Here is a 19,495-nt window from a genome sequence, read left to right as displayed (position 1 = left end):
ACTATTAAGAATCTAAAGCTGAATAGAAGCTTTTATCTGGTCTTCAATTTTCCATGAGAGGGGACCACAATCGACACTTCAAGGTTTTGAACACTGATTCTTTGGTTCTGTCAGATCTACCAACCCAAGTAAAACGTTGCGTCGCAACAGCCATCGAGTGTGTGCCTATATACACAAGTGTACCACCAACTCCAAATTCCCGTGCCAAATCCAGATGAAGCCCTACCGTTCAAATGCTCGTACATAGATACAAGAATGCCTCGCGCCGCACTCTTTTCTTATTTCCTTCTTTCCCCTTTTCGCTCTCGTTACTCGCACTGCGTCTACATCCCCTCCTCCATGCCGACATTCCGCCACCACGGCTTATCCATCAGCATCTCCTCGGCATCGCCCACCTGCCGCCTCTCACTGACTTCCATGCCTACTTGTCCGCTCAGCTTCAGCCGCATGCTCCGATTACCCTGTGCCCGTCCTCGAGAGGACCGGATCATCTCTAGTTCCGAGGATGTCCACTCGTCTCTCCGGACTGGTAATTGCTATTGCAGCGGCTCCGACGAGGAGCTCAGGCGGTTGAGGTGAAGGTAGACGTCGGTGCCGTAGCTGCAGAGGTGTTAGCTAGCTGTTGGAGTCATTGTGCATGAGTGCTGGGGGAACTCACCCCTCCATGCTAATCAACTTCAGGTCGCCGCCGAAATAGCGCGCGTAGAGCCGCGAGATAGGTAGCCCGTAGCCGAAGCCTGCCATGGGCGCCTTGAAGTCGCTCTTGTTGAAGTCCGGATCGAGGCTGGGCGTCTGATCGACCGTCGTGTACATGTACGTCCACACCAGCGGAATCGCAGAGCGCGGGATGCCGCCGCCCTCGTCGGTGATCTTGATGGTGATGTCCTCCTGGCCTTCGGCAACTATGACCTTTGTCACGGGGAAGTCCTCTTTGTCCTGGCCCCTCGTCTCGACGACAGCGCGTAACGAGTTCTTGAGCGTCTCGAAGAGCATGTGCGAGAGGTGGCCGGGGACGTACATGAAGCTGATGTCTGGGTTGCAGACGAGCTGGACCTTTGGCGCCTCGAACAAGCCGTAGTGGTCTTCGCAGACGAAGCGCGCGTTCTCAATGGCCTCCTGCGCGAGCTCGCGCACGTTGGTCTTGGTGCAGATGATGCCGACGTAGTTGGGGTCGGAGCGCTGGCGCTGGTCGGTGAGGGCAATGTGCTGGCCGATGAGCATGCGGATGCCGATGCGGCTCATGTAGAAGCGGTCGAGGAAGGCCTGGATGTTGTGGTCGATCTGCATGCGCTGCTTCTTGCGCTTCCATTCTAGGATGCCCTGTGCGACGGTCGTGACGACGCTGTCGTGCCGCCGCTTGATCTTCTCCAGCGCCTCGGCGAACTTTGTGTTGTAGGCGGCCAACTCGACCGGCCACTCCTGCCCGTCGTCGGCGGCAGCGTAGTATCTCCGCGCGGTCGCGGCGCCCTTGACTTCCCTGCCGTGGCCGTTGCCATTGCCGTTGGCCGTCTCGGGCAACGACCGGTACTGGCCTGGCTTGATGCTCGGGTTCTGCGAGCCCTTGGACGTCAATTCGGTTTTCTTCGCCGGCCTCAAGAGGCGGTTCTTGACCTCGGAGGAGATGTTTGGCCGGGAGAGGTTGGTAAGCTCCTGTGATAGATGAGTCAAAAGCGCCGCAACGAGGCAGCGCAGCACCTACGTCGAATGACTGTGCATACCAGTCCCGCACCCTGCATATCGAGGGCATCTCATTGAGGCCATCGGGCAGCTCGTGGAGCTCTTGCACGCGGTGGGCCAGTCGTATGGGGAGCTCTTCGGAGAGGAATTGCGATGCGCGGAACAGTGTGCCTGTAGATGGTTTCTCGCCGAACTGGACCATCTGCCGGAGAGATACACCTATCACAGGTTAGCAAAGGGCGTAGCCGTGGCTGCGATGCACGCACTGGTCGCCGGGAAGTTGCTGTAGTGCTGCTGCCGTTAGCACATGGCACTTGGGACTTGGGAAGAGCACCCGGGTCGCACTTTGATGGTGTCCATCAGCCGCTCTGAGCGTTTCCACGACATGATGGCAAATTAAAAAGGCCACCCGGCCTGCTGCGCTGCGTCGTCGCCAAGGTGTCGTTGGAGTTCAATCGATGTATCAAAGACGCATGCGACCGACGCACGAGCGGTCTGCGTCTGCACTTCCGCCGCCCCGCCTATGACGCTTGACTCGATGAGATGCTGGGCCGAGGTACACCACAGTCGCGAACGGCCGGCGACGAAGTGCTATGGACGGGCAGACAGTGAGAGGAAACGAGCACAAGAGTAACGCGTACAAAGTGTGGTGTTGGTGACGCGCACGGCAATTGGACGTCGTCTGCCGGCGGAGACGGATCGAGGCCAGCCCAAGCTCCCCACCCTTTGAGCCTCTCTCCCGCGGCGAAGCTCTTTCACGTGGAGAGAAAAAGCACCGGATGCGCGCGTGATGCCGTAAAATCCCGCGCGGCTGACGCGACGCCGTCTCGTAATGTATTTGGGGCAGTACAGTTCGTCTTCTATCATGTCAATTGCTGTCGCCCACGCAGCGTTCCAGCAGCAGGGATGCATTCGGCAAGCGACCGGAGCAGCTCATCCTCGGGAATCAACCCTCTGTCAACACAACTTCCACAGCTCCGAGATGCCCGCGTGCGCACCATTGGCCGCGCACATCACTATCCCTGGTGCATCACCACAAGAGCCCACTCAAGCCCCAAATCAAAACTGCCGTGCACGTCATTACGAAGATACTTGGCGTGTACATCACGATGACGCTTCTGTCGGGAGAGGAGGAGATGGTATTTCGAGTGCGGCCAAGTCCTAGACCAGTCCCTATGCTGCAGCTGTAAAAGCAACCGTCTTGCGCGAGACACCACACATATATTACATGTATACAAGACAAACAACTGCGTCGCACCTCGGCCCTAATCGTACGTCTATCATATCTGCTGATGCTACAAGTCGGAACAAAAAGGGTTTTGACTGGAGAATTCAAGGAATCATGTCGGAGGAAGAATCGAAAGAGAACACGAGTGCACGCCGCGGGACGTTTACTTGGTCTCGTTCTGGAGGAAGGTGATGAGGTCGTTTCGGTCCTTGGGCTTCTTGAGACCGCCAAAGGCCATCTTGGTACCGGGAATGTACTTCTTGGGGTTCTCGAGGTACTCGAACTGAGAAGAGTCAGCTGTGATCCGTCCAGGCGCAAGGCGTACGTAGACGCACCAGGGTGTCGTTGTTCCACTCGCAGCCCTTCTGCTTGTTGGCGTCGGTGTATGAGAAACCCTCGACCTGGCCAGACTTGCGGCCAAAGAGACCGTGCAGGTTGGGGCCGATCTTGTTACCCTCACCCTCCTTCAGGGTATGGCACTGAGCGCATCGGGTCTGTTGCTCGTCAGAATCGGAACGTCACGGCCGGGGTCGCGGCGAGGCCATTGAGCGCGGTTTGGTGTCTGCCGTACCTTGAAGAGGTTCGCACCCTTCTTAGCATCGCCTATAGAGATGGGTCAGCAGCGTTCATGATGAGATAAGAGCTGTAGCAGCCGGCGTGTCCGATGCGCCTGTCTCTGCCGGACATTGAGCGCAAAGTCGCCACAAGGTGATAGGCACCCCAGGAGTCGTCGAGAAGGCCTTTGGAATGATTCCCAGGCTGTGCTCGCTCCTCGGCACACAATCCGATGCGATGCAATGGCTCAATGTCTGGAGCAGAAGCGTGGCGACGCAGGCAGCGGGACGGCGTTGGCGACAGCTGTGCCGACGTACCCTGTTCGAAACCCATTGTGATTATAGAGGAGAAGCTGAAGTTGCTTTTGGGATGAGGTGGTAATGGAGTGGATGGGTGGACGGCGAGTGGTTCGGCTTGCGAGATGAGAAGTAAAAAAGCTGATGCTGGGAAAGCAGGAGAGAGTTTTTGAGCGTCACCGGCTTGGCACTAAAAGGGCTCGAGCGGGTCTGGCAGCAACCAATCAGCGCGCGCCTGAAAGAAATCGCAAAAGGACGCTCGGGCGAACCCGGGCATGCCTCGCCGCGCTCCCTCAAGCGGAACCAACCCCCGTTGCCCCGTCGCCGTCCTCCGCGGTGGCATGCTGTGGTTTGCTTTGTGCCTCATCGGAGTAGTCTGGCAATCGCTTCACTGTTGTCTCGAGCAAGCATCCAGCCAACATACTATGCGCCGCCTATGCAGCAGACCGCACAACCAGCTGCGCAAACCTTGGAACCTGCCCACGGCAGCCTCGGAGCAGTGTCGCCCTTGGTACTAACCTGCCCCATCAGCGTCGCCGCCTTCCGCTCTGGTCCTCCTGTTCTCGTGACCTCGTCATTCTACACATTGTGACGTTGGCGATGCTGCTGGCCGCAACCAGTTGCTGAGCACCTTTGCATTCGGCTAGCCACCGCCCACGACGACCTCCAGCCCAGGCCTAAGTACCGTATCCCACGTACCTCCAACCTCGGTCTGCAGCGCACGCTCGCTGCACCCGCCTCCTGCGCCACCCACGCTTCGCGGTCATGAATCAGATCCCGGACGTGCTCTACGCAGATCGCGATTCCACCACATGGCTCATCCTCGGTGCGAGCAGAGGCATCGGCCTCGAGTTTGTGCGCCAGCTGCTCCAGCGCGGCGAGCGAATCATAGCCACGGTCCGCGAGCCCTACGCATCCCATGCCTCCGCGCTGTGGGGGCAGGCCGGCAGCGACCATGGCCGCTGCCAGATGTATATATGTGACGTCCTAAGTGAAGATAGCATCATCGTACGTCTCGTCTGGCGAGTTGCGCCAACATCCTCCGCAGGCATGGCACGCGTGCTCTTTGTTTGACGACGTCAGAGGCGCCGTGCGCTTCCAGTCTGGTTCCTGGGTTGATTGAGAAATTGCGACTGACCAGCGCCACTGCAGAAATTCGTCAGCCAGCTCATGGGCATCCGCAACCTCAAGATAGATTATGTAGTCATAAACGCAGGTGTCCTGCGATATCCCAATGTAAGAGAGACGCGCGCTTAACCATGCGAGGGCTGCGCTGATCAGGGTAGAGAGCGACTGAGCTGTATGTTCCCTGCACTCTTCGCATGTCCAGCAACATCGCATCATGTGCTTTGATCTGAGAACCGCATCCACCCGTCTATTAAACAGATGGTTGAGCCTGCACCACTACTGACGCGCTCCCAGCTCCTTCGACGAGTTCGCCTTCCACCTGCACACCAACACCATCGGCCCGATCATCTGCGCCCAGAAACTCCTCCAAACAAACATCCCCATCGGCACCATAACCTTCATGTCGTCTGACTCGGGCTCCCATGGCAACTTCCGCGAGATGGAAGATGGCTTCGCCGCCTACGCTGCCTCCAAAGCCGCCCTCAACATGGCGATACGGCACATGGCCGCCGAGCTAAAGCGCAAGGACGACGATACGATAATACTAGCCATGCATCCTGGAGAGGTTGCGACGTAAGTTCAAACGCTGCTCGTATAGAGGAGGTGGGAGGTGGCTGGCACTGACTTGAGAGGTTAGGGACATGGCAAACATCAACGTCAGCTGGGAGGTGCAGGGAATCATCACGGCAGAGGAGAGCGTTACCAAGATGGTCGATGTGATTCAGAGCAAGGGCATCCAGCACAGCGGGACCTTTTGGACGTACGAGAACAAGCCGTATGTTTGGTGAGTAGGGCACTGGAAACAGTTGTGCTTATACCCACGTGGCGCAAGAACACTTTCTGCGAGATCAAAAAGAAACATTACATGTTGACAAACCACTTTTGTTGCCGCAGACTGCATGGTGCAGAGTCTTGCCTCGCGACGCGCTGCACTGTTCCGTGCGACGTCATGCTTCGATTCTCGAACTTTGAGCTCAGGTATTGCATTGAGACCAAGCCAGCATCGGGTGCATCAAAGATACTGATGCCGGCTACTCATCCTGCCATGCTACTCAAGTTTCGATCCTCATCTTGCTGCCTTCCGTGACGCATCCCCATGGCAGGGATACTCAGTATTCCAACCCCCCACCCCCCAGAAGCTAGCGGACAATATTTCAGTTTACAATAAGGGTTGTGCCTGAGACGATGAACATGGATTGCCGGTGGCAGAGTGACCTTCTCTCCTGGCACGAGCTCGTGCAAATACTTGCATATCTGCGCACTGCCGTCTGGGCGGGGGTTAGGGCGGCAGTGACCTTTGTGGTACCAGAAGAAACAGATACCAAGTCGTTTGAGAGGCGCATGCTTGGCTAGAGAAAGTGTTGATGACGCTCCACGGTGAGAACCCATCTGGGGGTCCGGGTGTTGATACGTGTTGCGATCGGCGAGCGGTACTTGGGGTGCTTTTGATTGCGCATCGGGCGCTGGATCAGTTGCCGGGCTTTGCAGTACTGTGTCCAGGCCCATTGGCTGAGCGTATCTGATGCGATCAGTGAGAGGATTGGCCACGGGCTTTGCAAGAGGGCCATGCTCCTGCTCAATCAAAGCCTTTTCAGTTGCCACCCAAAAATCTTGGATCCACTTATTGGAGGGATACTTTGATTTGGATGCTTCGCGTACTGTTGCAAGTCGCTTGGCACGGTACATAATGTCATGGCTATCGCCATCGGGACTTCGTAACTTTCGCTCGAGCGCATGCATACCAGCTTGAGGAACAGTGATCGGTGGTGTAAGAGGAGCGGTATCCGGTTGTGGAGGCAGGTCATGCGTTTTTGGGGACACGTCTCGTTCAACCACCATCTCCAGACGCTGACGCTTGGTCGGAACACCATTTTCCTGGCGAAGTAGTCTTACGCTTGCTTCCCTGTGTGTCGGCATGGCTGATGGAAGTTGAAGGAAGAGACGTATGAGGCGGACCTGGTGGCGGGAGGGTTGGTGAAGAACTTAATATTGCGACAGTTCCAGTGTTAGCAAGCTGCGGCATCACGAGCGCACTGCTATCCACAGTGGTGCTGGCGATTGCTGTTGGGAGAGGGACTAGCACTTCCTCCTCCGGAGCGCTACCCATCTTTTGAGCCTCCGCCGAGGTCCTCAGATGCACGCGCTGCTTCTTGCCAGGCTTCTTCTTGCTCCCTGCCTTCCTCTCCATTTGTGAACCGGCATCAACTTCCAAACGAGCGTCGAGACGATCTTCATCGGCGGACGTGCTCGCAGGACCAGCTTCATAGTGCTCGTTGTTGCTGCCTTCTGCATCAGGACGCTTAGTATCCCCTTCACGGTTGATTTCTTCCGCATACTCAACTACAGAGCCCACGTCAAGTTGCTCTTCATCAGGTTGAGTACTTGTTTGATCTGGCTGCCGAGCGCTTCTTAGCTTCCCGGTCCGACGCCTCTTATGTGTCTTCTTGTACTTCTTCTGCCGCTCCGGATGTACTTCAAAATGAGCGTTCGGATGATCGCCGTTCGTGGGCGTGCTCGCAGAATCAATCTCACGTTCCAAAGCGGTGTCTTCCGCATCAAGATGTTCGGCATGTGGCGAGAGATGCTCTTCGAGATTGACGACTTTTGGCGGACCTAGCGGTGCAGCTTGAACAGAAGGGGCCTGGCTCTGCAGGCCATCGCTCAAACGAGCCGATGTAATGTCAGGCACGGATCCCTCGTTTATAGCATCGTTCTTCTTCTCCTTGCTATTCGATTGAGAGTTAAAGCCGATCCAGCCATCATCCGTCTCGTCGCCGTTAGGTTTGTCATTCTGATCACCTAATGTCATAGATGTTTGCTTCGCTTCTTCGTCCTTCACGTCCAACTCTTTCAGGATCTCATCAACACGTAGACCATGTGGATAATACTGCTGCATGAAATCCTCCAGGTCCGTACGGAACGGGCAAAATTGGAGGTTACACCGCCGATGGCCTTTGTGTGAGTATCCATGCGGTCGAAAGATTGGCCAGTTGTGGTTCAGCTCGTGCTCAAAGGGACAGTCTGCACCGTGACGACAGTTGCCGTGGTACCAGAAAATGCAGGTTTCTTTCAGCTCGCGGCTAGGTTGCGCGTGAGGCTCTGCAGTGGACATTGGATGGAGGCGCGGGGTGTGCGCGTACTTCGACATGTTCGCGCGCATCACGACTTCCGTTGCTGCACCTAGTGGCAAAGGCGCGTGTCGTTGATGTGAAGTGTTACCTGTTTGCGGGCAACCAGAGCTCAAATGGTCCGAGGGTTGATCTGGAAGTGACGGTTCGACGTTCTTTAGGTCGGTGCAAAGACCCCAGAACTGTGGACAGCCGCACACGTTACCGTGGCGGTCGAAGAGAAGGCTAGTGTTGAGGTCTACGTCAGAGCGACCGTAATTTGCTTGGTCGAGCGGCAAAATCGAGGCCATGGCTATGGATAAACGTTTGTAGGGGCCCACGAGATTGTTTACCACGATGGGGTCGCTGTAGCCGAGCAGGTGGAGGAACCTGGATATGAGCACGGCTTTATAAAGACCTGGTGGTGACCCGCGAGAGACCATAAACGACAGTGAAGGCAATTGGGAAAGTATGGCCCGTGTACCTGTACGTGAGCACGAGCATAGAACGAATCCTTGGTCAAAGCAAGATATCGACTTAGTGATATATACTTATTCGGCACCCATGTGTTCCTACAATCTGCTATATCTACACTTGATAAAAGAAGGTCATTGTATGAAAGTGAGAGAGACACATGTTCGAATGAACTAACTACAGTATAGTCTTCACCAAGCTCGACGCAACCCTGATTCCCGCATACGCCCCAATCGCCACAACACCAAAGAAAATGCCCAAGGCCCTCAAATTTCTCATCTCTACGCCCGAGCTCTTTAGCTTGATTTCCCTTGGCTTGCCCATATCAGTGACGGTATCATACTCCGGGACGTACTTGAACTCAAATGTAGTCTCGATACCGGCAAGACCGTACTTGGCGTTCACGATCACGTTGTAGAATATCCGCTTGAGTCGTTCGACATGGCCATGGTCAAGACTGGGTATAGCACGGTAGAAGTAGCAGACACCCATGAAGAAGAGACACTGGCCAGCCATGAGCGCCCAATAGTAATATGAGACACGAGGGAGGCCTAGTTCATCGGCCAGCTCGTTGCCTAGACGCGCAGGTATGAAGTCAGTATGGTTCGAACAAGGCAGGCGAAAGGTACATACCATTGAGCCATCGTGCGCTAGCGACTAACATGTCTGGGGAAACGAAGGTAGGTGGCTGGCCCTCAAGAGAATGGATGATGTTATTCGCAAGGACCTTCGACATATCAGAGGGATGAACCTCATTCCAGAGAAGTGATTCCATAATAGCTTTTGCCTTTTCAGGTGTCTCAAAGTGTTCGTGAGGCGTGCCCATAATGTAACCAATGTATCTCCAGAGAGCGACGTAATCTTTCTTCTCCTGTTCGCGGAGGAAGATGCCTTGGCGTGGGAAGCTCAACCAAATCAAAGTAGCACAAAACGTTCCGATAGTTGCTATCTGGTCGAGGTCGTTCACTGGAACGCCCCATTCTTCTAAGTTGAAGTAACTAGGTCGCTCCTTCGCAAGCTTCGTGATGCGCTGACGCACAGCGGCATGGAGAAGTCGAACTCGGATGGACGAGGCCCAGCCTTCACCTCCTGGCTGGATGGATTCCAAAGACTTTGTACATTGGAGAATGTGTTGTGTCGTCTCGAAAAGTCGTCGTCGTGCTACTTTTGTCGAGAACCCTCCCGTCCTCGCCAGTGTCTCGACAACTCTCGCGGCGCCCATTCCACCTAAGAGAGACTGGTATGTGAGTCCAGTCAGGGCCGGTCCTCCGTATCGGTAGAATACATCTTGTCCTCTTTGTATCTGTGCCCAATCCACCCAGTCTGGAACCGTATTTACTTCGTCCCAGAGTTCATGAAGCTTTGGATCGGCTTCATGATTATCTCTTAGCAAAATGTATAGGTCTCTTTGTGGGTGCGGAAGTTTTTCCTTCTTTTCTTCGTCTGTGGCTGTCGCTGCAGCTGGTGCTGGATCTTCCCTCCGCGGAAGTGCTCCGCTGCTCGGTGGCGAAATCTCATTGAGACGATCAAGGCATTGCTCCGCAAGTACATCATACGACTGTTTGAGGACTTTGGCTTTTCCCTCTGTGAGATGGCCTTCTGTCCATTCGAACTCATAGCCCCAGCAGCTAGAAGCGATCAGTAAGGCGCCCCATTGTCATGACTCGCTAGACTTTACTATCTTGTGTTCTCTGTTCGACTTCTGAAAGGGTTGAACAACGCCATAACAGTATTCACTCAAGCAGAAAAGAGTCAGAATCAAGAAAGAATTTCATGAGCGAAAGAAGTGTATTGAAACAGAACCTGCGACTGAAGTGCAACAATATCGGCGCTTTGAATCTAACCGTCACCAGTCAGGTGCTACCGAGGAGCCCGATCCAAATGTGGAGTTAGGCAACGCCAAGGGCAGCGTCTCTCCCGACATGGACAGTATCTACTCATAACTTCAAGGTCAATATCTGAGGGGTCAGAAATATTGAGTGCTGCCTCAAGCCACGCGCTGAATGTGAAAGTCCCAAGGTGCAGCGCTGTGACGTCATTGAATCGAAGTGTGGCTTGCAGCTTCCACATCCTGTGGCGCAGCGTTGCACCTTCTCCGGCGATCTCCCGAAACTTTTCCTTCCCTCTCCTTTCCAGTGCCCATGTCAACCATGAACTGTCACACCTGTTCACGGAGGTCTCTTGGCTTATTATTTCGCTCCGTCTTCGATCTCGAGTCCGCCATCCTACCCACTACGATATCCGGTCGTCACCCTGCGTTCTCACGATTCTTCTCTACCGCGCGCCGCCAATCACAGTTGGAGAAAGCCCCTACAAATAGTGCAAAGCCTCTGGAGAGTCAGAAGATCCCAGAATCAAGCGATGCAGCCGAAGCAGAGAAAGAGCGTCCGGCGTGGATGGTCGAGAAAGAAGCCGTGAAAAGGAAGCTGAATGGGGAGGCCTGGAATCCCCGCAAGAAGCTCTCGCCGGACACCATGGAAGGCATTCGACATCTGCACAAGACGCAGCCGACCAGGTTCACGACTCCTGTTCTCGCGCAACACTTTCAGGTCTCACCAGAGGCTATCAAGCGCATCTTGAAGAGCAAGTGGCGGCCCTCGGACGAGGAACAGGAGGACAGAATACGGAGATGGGACAAGCGCGGTGAACAGATTTGGACAAATCTTGTCGAGCTGGGCGTGAAACCGCCGAAGAAGTGGAGAGAGATGGGTGTAGGTCGGGCACAGAATGGGAAGAAGCCCAGGTGGAAGACTGGGTCTAGAAACGCCGTAGTCGTGAAGGACAGCGTCAGCGGTGGCGACTTTGGCTGGGCAGAGGAAGATTTGATACCAATTGTAGACGGAAAGTCCGGGGCACCGTCGTCTCGCAAGGCGCACATGCCCTTTTCGGATCGGATGGGTGTGTGACATCCCAAAGAGCCGAATACCAACGCGCGAAGTCTACCAAAGCACGGAGGATGCCTGCTGGTGCCTGACCTGTCCATGACAGGAACAAGCTGTCCAAGACGCGATTGATCGCTCCACTGTGTAGGATTACCGATTGTGCTTGCGGACCAAATGGGCAAGCGAAGTCTTTGAGCTTGCTTAAGTCCTACACAAAAGCAGTGTAGAGGTCAGCACCTCTAGCGCAAGATCATCCGTCGGCAACAGTTCCAAGGTGGTCAAAGTTGCTGTATGAAGGTCGTATCTTCGGTAAGCCCTCAGGAGACGAGTGGCTCGCAGCGACAAGAAATCAGAGAGGCAATCACCGCTCGAAGCGAACGAAAGCGAAGCCCATAAGCAGAAGCCTGGAAACGTCCAATTGTCTAAAGAAATACAATGTACAATGCTTCTAGATCCGAAGACTCTCATCCTGACAGACGTCGATCACCACCACAAGCATTGCCTCCCTGCTTACTACATCCATGTATGTGTTGTAGCTTGGAAAACATCATCTTGTCGCCACTTCGTGACTGAGGTGCAGGATGACTTGCATTTATCTTAGATCGTCCCGTATGTAACGTATCACCAAAAAGTAGACCGTCGCTCTTGTCGAAGACTTGAAGGTGCCTTCATCGCAGCACGTGTGGCGGATTCCGCGGGCGCTCAAAACCTTGGAATCGTGGGGTATCTCTGATCGAAGGTGTCCCGAGACTCCGTATGCGCGCGGATACCGATTGGATTTGGACTCTTTTCGCGAGCTGTGGTAGGTTCAAGTGGCAGGTAGACCCTGCGCAACTAGGTCAGCCCTAGCACACATATCCCGCTGTGGGAACCCCTCAGGCAGAACGAAAACGTAAACCGTCCGCTTAAGACGAAGCGCCTGTGAGCGGGGAAGCACGGCAGACAGCCGACAGAACGGTTTGCCGATGCGCCGCTGCAACTTCGATCTAGAGCTTGCTTATTTAATTCAGTCTAACGTGTCTTCGTGTTCGTCTTGTGGGAGTGCCACTATCCATAGCTTCTTCCCTGTCGGTGCTGCGACTCTGCAGCCGACGGCCGTCTTAGGAAAGGGGTGGGCGGTCAGCTTATTGCTTTACAGGGTGGAGTCCAAGCTGTGAAAAGACCTCGAGGCCTTCGCCACTCTAGTCTCCGGAACCTCTTTGTCGGTCGTGTGGAGAGGCGGACATGCACTGGGCATTTGGCATCGGCGATGAAGCATATGCTTGTGAGCTCGGCACTGTCATCGTGCGCCGGCCTGCACGAAAGTCATGAGTAGGGCGTAGCGTGGCATCAGTGCGAGCAGGAGCAGCAGTACGAGTATAGCACGCTCGTAGTCATGAACAGAGAGTTGGGAGTCGTGCCACTTTTTCCTGGATGATGTTGTTCAAGCCCTACAATTCGGCACTTATTTGTGGATATCGATCAAGAACGCGGGCTGCCACATGGTGGATCGTGCTGAGACGATGGAATGGCAGCGCATGGCAGCAAAGGATTCACCGCCTCCAAAGCCTTGCAGTCATGGTCTTGAACCTTGCGATACTTGGCTTCGTATACGAAAGATCGCCACATGCACCATGCAACAAACACCTACTTTGAATGCCACGTGCTGCGGGGAAATGCTGCCGGTCGACCAACCAGCTGTCCTTGCTCTTTGGCTATAATTCCTAGTATGCTGGATTGGGGCGGTGCGGAGACGTCGAGCAAGCTGGTCGTGGGCACTCGTAAACTACCATAGGTAACACTTGCCTGTAGCCCGGCTTCAACGTGTGTTTTGGCGGTGGATGCGGCCGCGCTCTGGTTGGTTGTCCGGCGCTACTCCCGGGGAAGGTACTCATTGGACGCAACGGCGCCCGATGACGTCGCGTTGCCGTTCCTGAGGTACACAAGAATGCTCGAATTCGATGCCTCTCGACCTGCGCAATGCATGTCCAAAGTGGTACAGTGTATCTGGAACTTTATCCTGGCACTACGAGTGCTGATCGAGTTGGATCTGATATGTACATGTCGCACAATACGTCATCTGCTGGTCTACGCGTATAGACACAAGATCCTTGGGACTTTGAGGATTGTGGACTGTGGTGTATGATGCCCGAAGGCGCGGCAACGGGAAGAGCCTCGGTGGCGGTAGTAGGCGTCGCCCTTGCACCAGTGCCACCTGTCATATCTACAAACCCGAGAAGACAGAGAAAACGCTGCGCCGGTGCGACATTGAAAGCCTCCAGCGGCGTTGAAGTTGCAAACAAATTGGTGTGCAATTGGCCACGGTAAGAACGCCCGGATACTGACGAGTGGGTGGGTCATCGCTCATAATACCAGCATCCTTTCTAGCGAACAGAGAAGGCTCAGCAGCCGCCTCCGAGCGTTGTTTATGCAGATATCGTCATTAAACCGCAGCGTCGCTCTGGATCCGTCCGCCATCGCGCTGCACTCCACGCCTGATTCTGTTCAGCTGAGCCCTCCAGCGCGCTGCTGTCGCGACGTGGCGTACTTATCCGGACTCCATGAACCCCACCCCAGTCTCGTCTACGAGGCTTCGATACCCCGAGAGCCGTCGCGACTATGTCCTCCAGCGCACCGGGCCCCTCAGGCAGGAAGGTCGCGATACCTCGCCTCCAACGAACGAACCAGTCACAACCCTCTAAGGAGCGGAGAAGAGTCGGTCGTGCGTGCACGGCCTGCCGCTCCCACAAGATCAAATGCACTGGCGACGTCCCCCAATGCAAGCATTGCGAAACCACCGGGCGTGAATGTGTGTACATCATGCCTCGCAAGGACCGCCTCAAGACGTTGGTGCACCCTCCTCCCTCGATAGGGACATGTGGTTTGTTGACCTCCATCTGACAAAGCAAGTGTAACCGAACGAAGCGGGCAGATGATCGGGTTGCTGAAGAAACTGCGAGCCTTTGCCAACGACGATGATGGCGCCCGGATAGCAGAGCTACTAGAAGCCGTATGAATCCCTCTGTCAGCGTCAGCATCAATTTGTGCCAATGTCCGAGAGCGATTGTTCCATTAGGATACGCAACGCAGCGGCCGGAAGCCCTCGAGCTGTGGGTCGCTATTTGCTTTGTTTTGCTAACACATGTCAGGCTGAAGAAGACATGTTCGAAACACGTCATACTCCGACCATCTCGAACCCCGACACCAACGAGGACGAACTGCACAGACCCGGGGGGCTGTTCGAAGCCAACATGGGCAAACTTCTGGAGCGATTGAACACCGAATCGTTGGACCTTGTTGACGAAAACCTGCACGAGACCGACCAGGCGCGAGCTACAGGTTTTGTAGGTCCAGGTTCGGAGGTCCAGTGGCTTCGAAGCTTTTTGCTGTTAGAACGGGGCGATAGCGACGCAGCGACTTCCAAACGAGGCTCATCCGCGAACACCACGAACAACGAGCAGGTGAGCACTATCACCTTCTATCTCGATAACAAGAACGTGGATCCGGAGTTCCCTGTCGAACCCTACGAGCTTCCAACGGCCGATGTGGCTGAACAACTATTGAACATATACTTGGAGAAAGTGCATGACTCTTTCCCCATTCTTCCGCGGAAGCTGTTCCAAGATCAGTGCCAGAAATATTTCGAAGCATTAAACCATGGATCGGCTCTGAGACTGAGTGCGAAATGGCAAGCAATCCTTAACTTGGTGTTTGCTATCGGCGCAAAGTACTCCCATCTCGTTAAAGCCAATTGGCAGGCAGATGAGCGAGACCATCTTATTTACCAAGCAAGGGCAAGTGCTTTTGCGTGGAACGAGAACACGCTCGGACAGCATCCTGACTTGCCGCAAATCCAAGTGGCTGGCCTGCTAGCCTTCTATCATCTGTCCGTTGGGCAGGTTAGCCGGTAGGTATATTGCCGTGAAAACAAACAGTCAAGCTGATTATGATAGAGCATGGGTAGTCATTGGAGTGGCGCTTCGCTTTGCAACTGCTCTCGGTTTACATGTTCGAAACGAAGATCCTTCGGCTTCCGGAGCCAAGCGGGAGGTATTGGTTCGTGTCTGGTGGAGTCTGTACTACCTCGAACGGCAGCTCAGCATCATTACGGGTCGACCTAGTGCGGTGGTTGATTCGCATTGTTCAGTGCCACTACCAGTTCCGTTTTCTGAACAGCAGATTCTAGAAAACATCAACATCGTAGATTCGTTGCGGAGGTCCAGTGTGACTGCGATCTCCCCAATCGCACACAGCCACTCGTTCTCTGAGCCTCATCCTACGAGCGGTGGACATTCCAGTAGATCGCCTCCATACTTTGGCCTGGCGGATGCCAATTCTGGCTCTTACTTCAAAGCGGTCGTGCAGTTGTGTACCATCTCACAAAGCATCCTGACGTCGCTCTACTCTGCCGGAACGATGGTTCGTTCTCCGAGCGATCTCCAACAAGACATTCTTCAGATTGGTAAACGAATCGATGATTGGGCCGCCAATCTCCCTGTCAATTTCAACTTCCAAACTCCTTTCGAAAATTTGACCACGCCGGACAACTCCACCTTCCGCCAACGCACGATGTTGGCTTTCCAACTCTGCAGCGCAAAGATACTGCTCACGCGACCTTGTTTGAACAGTCTGGCAAAATCGGATGGAGAGAATAAAGAAGGATCTTCGGCAAGCTTTCTTCGAAGGATGGCGATCGCCTGTGTAGAGGCAGCGAAGATGGAGGTGGACTTGTTACCGGACCAGCCCCAACCGCGATTCGTATACGAATTCGGACCGTGGTGGATACTTGTGCATCATTTAATGCAAGCACTTGCTGTGTTCCTGCTAGCTCTCTCTTATTCGTCGACGATGCATCAAAACAACGAGGTCCTCGCGGGGTACTGCGCCAAGATTATCCGCTGGTTGCGCGCCATGGGAGACTCGCAAGCTGAGCGGGCCCACCAGGTGGCTGTTGGTTGCTATGATGTCATCGCAGTCCGACTCTCGTTGCCTTCAACCAAACTGTGGATAGACCCTCAGGTACCGGATTCCGGCATTAGGCAGGATGATGCAGCACGAGCGGCGTTCTCTGCATATCATCATCCTATAGCTGCTGAGATGGGTTACGGTTCTGATCTCGCAATGCCGGCTTATCCAGGAATCGCAGGCGATTCGGCTCCTTTTCTTTACGCACCTGATCCATCATCGTACTACCCTCAGCAAAACCGAAACTTGTGTGATGGGAATTACTTTCATCAACTCCCATAGACCAGCGTTTGCTTTGACGTAGGCGGCTCATGACTTTCGGCTATCTTGTCGACGAAAGCCTGCGCACGTTGCCGTGTCCAGAAGGGCAAATACAAAAACGTATCGCATTTAATCTTTGGTTGTGAAGGGCTCTATTTTCGCGAGAATGGGAACGATATATTCGGACGACCTGCCACGGTGGGGAAGAAATTGAAGGCCAATGCCAATGGTAATTGACGAGAAAGGTCGGCACAAGTCCGTTATAACTGCGGTGGACCCGAATGAAGTAGGGGTTTTGTAATGAATTCCCCGCGGAGGCCGCGGAGCGCACGGACGTACCTTTCGTATGGGGACGTTCAGTATATATATATGCGGGAAACTGCGCGGGAATGCGCATGGCGATCATGGCTCGACTTCATGTGCACCTCCATCGAACCGCGCCAATCAAGGGTAGGCGTCGCACACTAGTCGGGGTGTGCTACACACGCGGTCTTAGCCATAGATACGGCAATGAACCACATTTTGGTCGTCGCGCTTACGCTCAGTTCTATTCCATAAATTTGCGAAAGCGAACACTAGCCGTGGGAAATCATCGTCTCCATTGACTCGGTGTCATTCGGGAGCTTCGACTGATGAATGGCAGTCACTAATCGCGACAGAAGGCCTGACAAATGGCTTGAGAGGGTGAGTATATCTCTCAACAGTTTACAACCTCCGTTCTCAGTCACGCGCGTTGTTCGTAACTTCAGAGTCATCGGAAAGAATTGCCGGCTGCCCAATGCAAGCCACTGAGTACGAGGGGGGGCTCTGTGGTGCACAGCTCGCTGTGACCGCCTTTGGTAATGAACAACACATCGCCGATGGGTCGCACCTATGGGGTCCCGCGTCCGCTAGACTGTTCCGGCTCGTTGATCGCCATCTCACTTGCTCTAGGTTTGTGCTTGGCGACAGAAGGTAGGCTCCCGCAGTGAACGAAGAAGAAGTCAGGTCTCATATCGTACGTATGGTTTGAACGGACTGCGTGGCCAAGTGTTGCCAGTTTATTTGTACCTGTCTCACTCCGCGGACGACCCCCTATACAGACGAGGGCCATTCTTGCGTACATTACTTCACTTCTTGATACCATTGAACACGTGCAAGTGAAGACAAAAATGTAGCCAACAACTCGAATCTCCTTGCAGAGTAGATATGAGAAAGAGTCGATACGAAAAGCACACGAATGCTTTCATGTCATCGTCATGTGGCGCTAGCCTCTCACGGTGCTTAGGCATCGCAGTGCGCAGGAGCGTCGCGACTCGCTTTAACGATCGAAAATTTGGAGATACCACAGACTCATATCGATGTTATAGCCGCCATCATCGTTGCTGAGCTGCACTGTGGTTCATTACTGTTCATGTCCGGCAGTGCATTCCTTTCCCGAAGTTTCGTCGCGCAGAGGCGCCCCTGCCACCGTAACCAGTGACAACCTTGACAGCGAGTGCCCCTGCTTCACAACCTCCCATTACCTCAGCACTGTCCCCCAAGGCCCTTCCATCGATGGCAAACAGAGGTAATGAGAACTTCAATTCAGGGTGGTGGACTAGAGCAGTGACATGCTAACCTGTGCGACGACTTCACCACGTATGGCGGCCACGGCGGTAGACACACCCTCTAGATCACCGTCCGACACAGCTTATCCACAAGCCACGCGAGAACGTCCAGAAACCACCCTCGAGCTACGAAGCCGTGCACGCGCCGTGCCACCGATCGAGCATAGAAGCTACCTCCTTATCCTGGCACGCTTGCTCGATGAATGCACGATCAATACCTATACCGCGCTGCGAAGCACAAGAAGCTGTAGCTCACGCCACGCACTTGCTGAAGCGTACGCACCTGCTGAAGCGTACGCACCTGCTGAAGGGCCTGCAACTGCTGAAGCAACTGCTGAAGCAACTGCTGAAGCAACTGCTAACGCGTAGACTGAGAGCTGGATGAATTAAGCTGCTCTCGTGTGTACCTTGTACAGAGCGTGTCAGTCGTTCGCGTCGTCGCTCGGTATCTTGCGATAGTTGCGGCGCTCGCATCCATAAGCAGTTCAGATAAGTAGTTGTAGAGACCTCACGACCATCGCATACAGCCATGGAGGATAACAGGATGTGATGTGCATACAAATCCTGCTCTAAAACTTCTCGGGTGTGATGAAATCGCCTTGAAGGCTAAGACGCCTTCGAGGCTTCCAGAATATCGACCGCAAGAACAGGCATACTTTATTACATAGGCACATTAAATTTGTACATGTCATCAAAATGCAGCAAGTCGTTCGCTATAGCAACATCATCGCGAGATCAGCCTGCAAGTCCTTTCAAAGTGGGGTCACAGTGATACATGCCTGTTTGCCTCCGCCTAAAACTCGTTACGGAACTTCGAATCGAGTTTTCTTGGCTAGGAACGATCCATCACCGACAATGTTCATGCATCCAACCTCACCCGATCACTACAGAAACATGGCATCAGTAAGCCACGCAACGCGTTGGAATATACTCTTATATCATACATTCAATTCGAGTTTTCCCCGCAACACAAACACATATCGATTGGTCCCCGAATTACTTTGCCTACACGAGTGGCAAGTGGCTGGTCACATTGCGAGGCAGAGACCTTCTCATTTTTGCGATTCCGATCAAATACTTACTTTGTGTCTACTGATGCTCCAGCCAGATCGATCCACATTGCGCATCGTCGAAAAAGTTGCCATCGCACATCCTCTCGTAACGCGAACCCGGCGGTCGTCCGCCAAACATAACCCGCCACCCCCCGATTATTGGCCTCGCGGACTCTCAAGAATACGTCTACAAGCATCACCAGTGACAGACTGCTTCTTTTCTGATTTCCCGTAGAACAAGTGTATCCCCGGCCGCAAATCGGCCGATCATCATGGATCACTCATAGAGTTCACGAGTCACA

At 54.1% G+C, this 19,495-nt stretch overlaps 7 protein-coding genes across 7 annotated transcripts; 3 read left to right on the top strand and 4 right to left on the bottom strand.

Moving 5' to 3' along the window:
* Positions 1–93: 93 nt before the first annotated feature.
* CC84DRAFT_1163352 (alpha-ketoacid dehydrogenase kinase) lies at positions 94–2,561 on the bottom strand. The gene is made up of 5 exons (XM_018178246.1): positions 2,023–2,561; positions 1,944–1,968; positions 1,700–1,896; positions 659–1,650; positions 94–600 (listed from the first exon to the last, which is right to left on the bottom strand). The coding sequence occupies exons 1-5, from the start codon at positions 2,062–2,064 to the stop codon at positions 537–539; spliced, it is 1,320 nt and encodes a 439-aa protein (XP_018037485.1). The 5' UTR covers positions 2,065–2,561; the 3' UTR covers positions 94–536.
* A 394-nt stretch (positions 2,562–2,955) lies between these two features.
* CC84DRAFT_635293 (cytochrome c) lies at positions 2,956–3,912 on the bottom strand. Its single transcript, XM_018186976.1, has 4 exons — positions 3,778–3,912; positions 3,477–3,508; positions 3,241–3,399; positions 2,956–3,188 (listed from the first exon to the last, which is right to left on the bottom strand). Exons 1-4 carry the CDS (start codon positions 3,791–3,793, stop codon positions 3,069–3,071), a joined length of 327 nt encoding a protein of 108 aa, XP_018037484.1. The 5' UTR covers positions 3,794–3,912; the 3' UTR covers positions 2,956–3,068.
* Positions 3,913–4,398: 486 nt separating this feature from the next.
* Positions 4,399–5,796, top strand: CC84DRAFT_635322 (NAD(P)-binding protein). The gene is made up of 5 exons (XM_018186977.1): positions 4,399–4,764; positions 4,909–4,992; positions 5,043–5,056; positions 5,179–5,457; positions 5,522–5,796. The coding sequence occupies exons 1-5, from the start codon at positions 4,522–4,524 to the stop codon at positions 5,670–5,672; spliced, it is 771 nt and encodes a 256-aa protein (XP_018037483.1). The 5' UTR covers positions 4,399–4,521; the 3' UTR covers positions 5,673–5,796.
* Positions 5,797–6,712: 916 nt separating this feature from the next.
* On the bottom strand, positions 6,713–8,302 carry CC84DRAFT_1258302 (uncharacterized protein; the record flags this gene model as incomplete). The annotated part of the gene is made up of 1 exon (XM_018184814.1): positions 6,713–8,302. The coding sequence occupies one exon, from the start codon at positions 8,300–8,302 to the stop codon at positions 6,713–6,715; it is 1,590 nt and encodes a 529-aa protein (XP_018037482.1).
* A 245-nt stretch (positions 8,303–8,547) lies between these two features.
* CC84DRAFT_1258301 (uncharacterized protein) lies at positions 8,548–10,415 on the bottom strand. The gene is made up of 3 exons (XM_018184813.1): positions 10,144–10,415; positions 9,099–10,093; positions 8,548–9,040 (listed from the first exon to the last, which is right to left on the bottom strand). Exons 1-3 carry the CDS (start codon positions 10,188–10,190, stop codon positions 8,643–8,645), a joined length of 1,440 nt encoding a protein of 479 aa, XP_018037481.1. The 5' UTR covers positions 10,191–10,415; the 3' UTR covers positions 8,548–8,642.
* Positions 10,416–10,615: 200 nt separating this feature from the next.
* CC84DRAFT_1216113 (required for respiratory growth protein 9, mitochondrial) lies at positions 10,616–11,371 on the top strand (the record flags this gene model as incomplete). Its single annotated transcript, XM_018182770.1, has 1 exon — positions 10,616–11,371. The coding sequence occupies one exon, from the start codon at positions 10,616–10,618 to the stop codon at positions 11,369–11,371; it is 756 nt and encodes a 251-aa protein (XP_018037480.1).
* Positions 11,372–13,714: 2,343 nt separating this feature from the next.
* Positions 13,715–17,040, top strand: CC84DRAFT_1117220 (uncharacterized protein). The gene is made up of 4 exons (XM_018175486.1): positions 13,715–14,172; positions 14,237–14,336; positions 14,476–15,233; positions 15,280–17,040. The coding sequence occupies exons 1-4, from the start codon at positions 13,946–13,948 to the stop codon at positions 16,571–16,573; spliced, it is 2,379 nt and encodes a 792-aa protein (XP_018037479.1). The 5' UTR covers positions 13,715–13,945; the 3' UTR covers positions 16,574–17,040.
* Positions 17,041–19,495: the final 2,455 nt, after the last annotated feature.

The sequence above is a fragment of the Paraphaeosphaeria sporulosa genome (assembly GCF_001642045.1).
Source record: "Paraphaeosphaeria sporulosa strain AP3s5-JAC2a unplaced genomic scaffold CC84scaffold_4, whole genome shotgun sequence".
Taxonomy (NCBI): domain Eukaryota; kingdom Fungi; phylum Ascomycota; class Dothideomycetes; order Pleosporales; family Didymosphaeriaceae; genus Paraphaeosphaeria; species Paraphaeosphaeria sporulosa.
The sequence above is the reverse complement of the archived record's forward strand: the minus strand, read 5'-3'. Positions and strand labels throughout refer to the sequence as shown.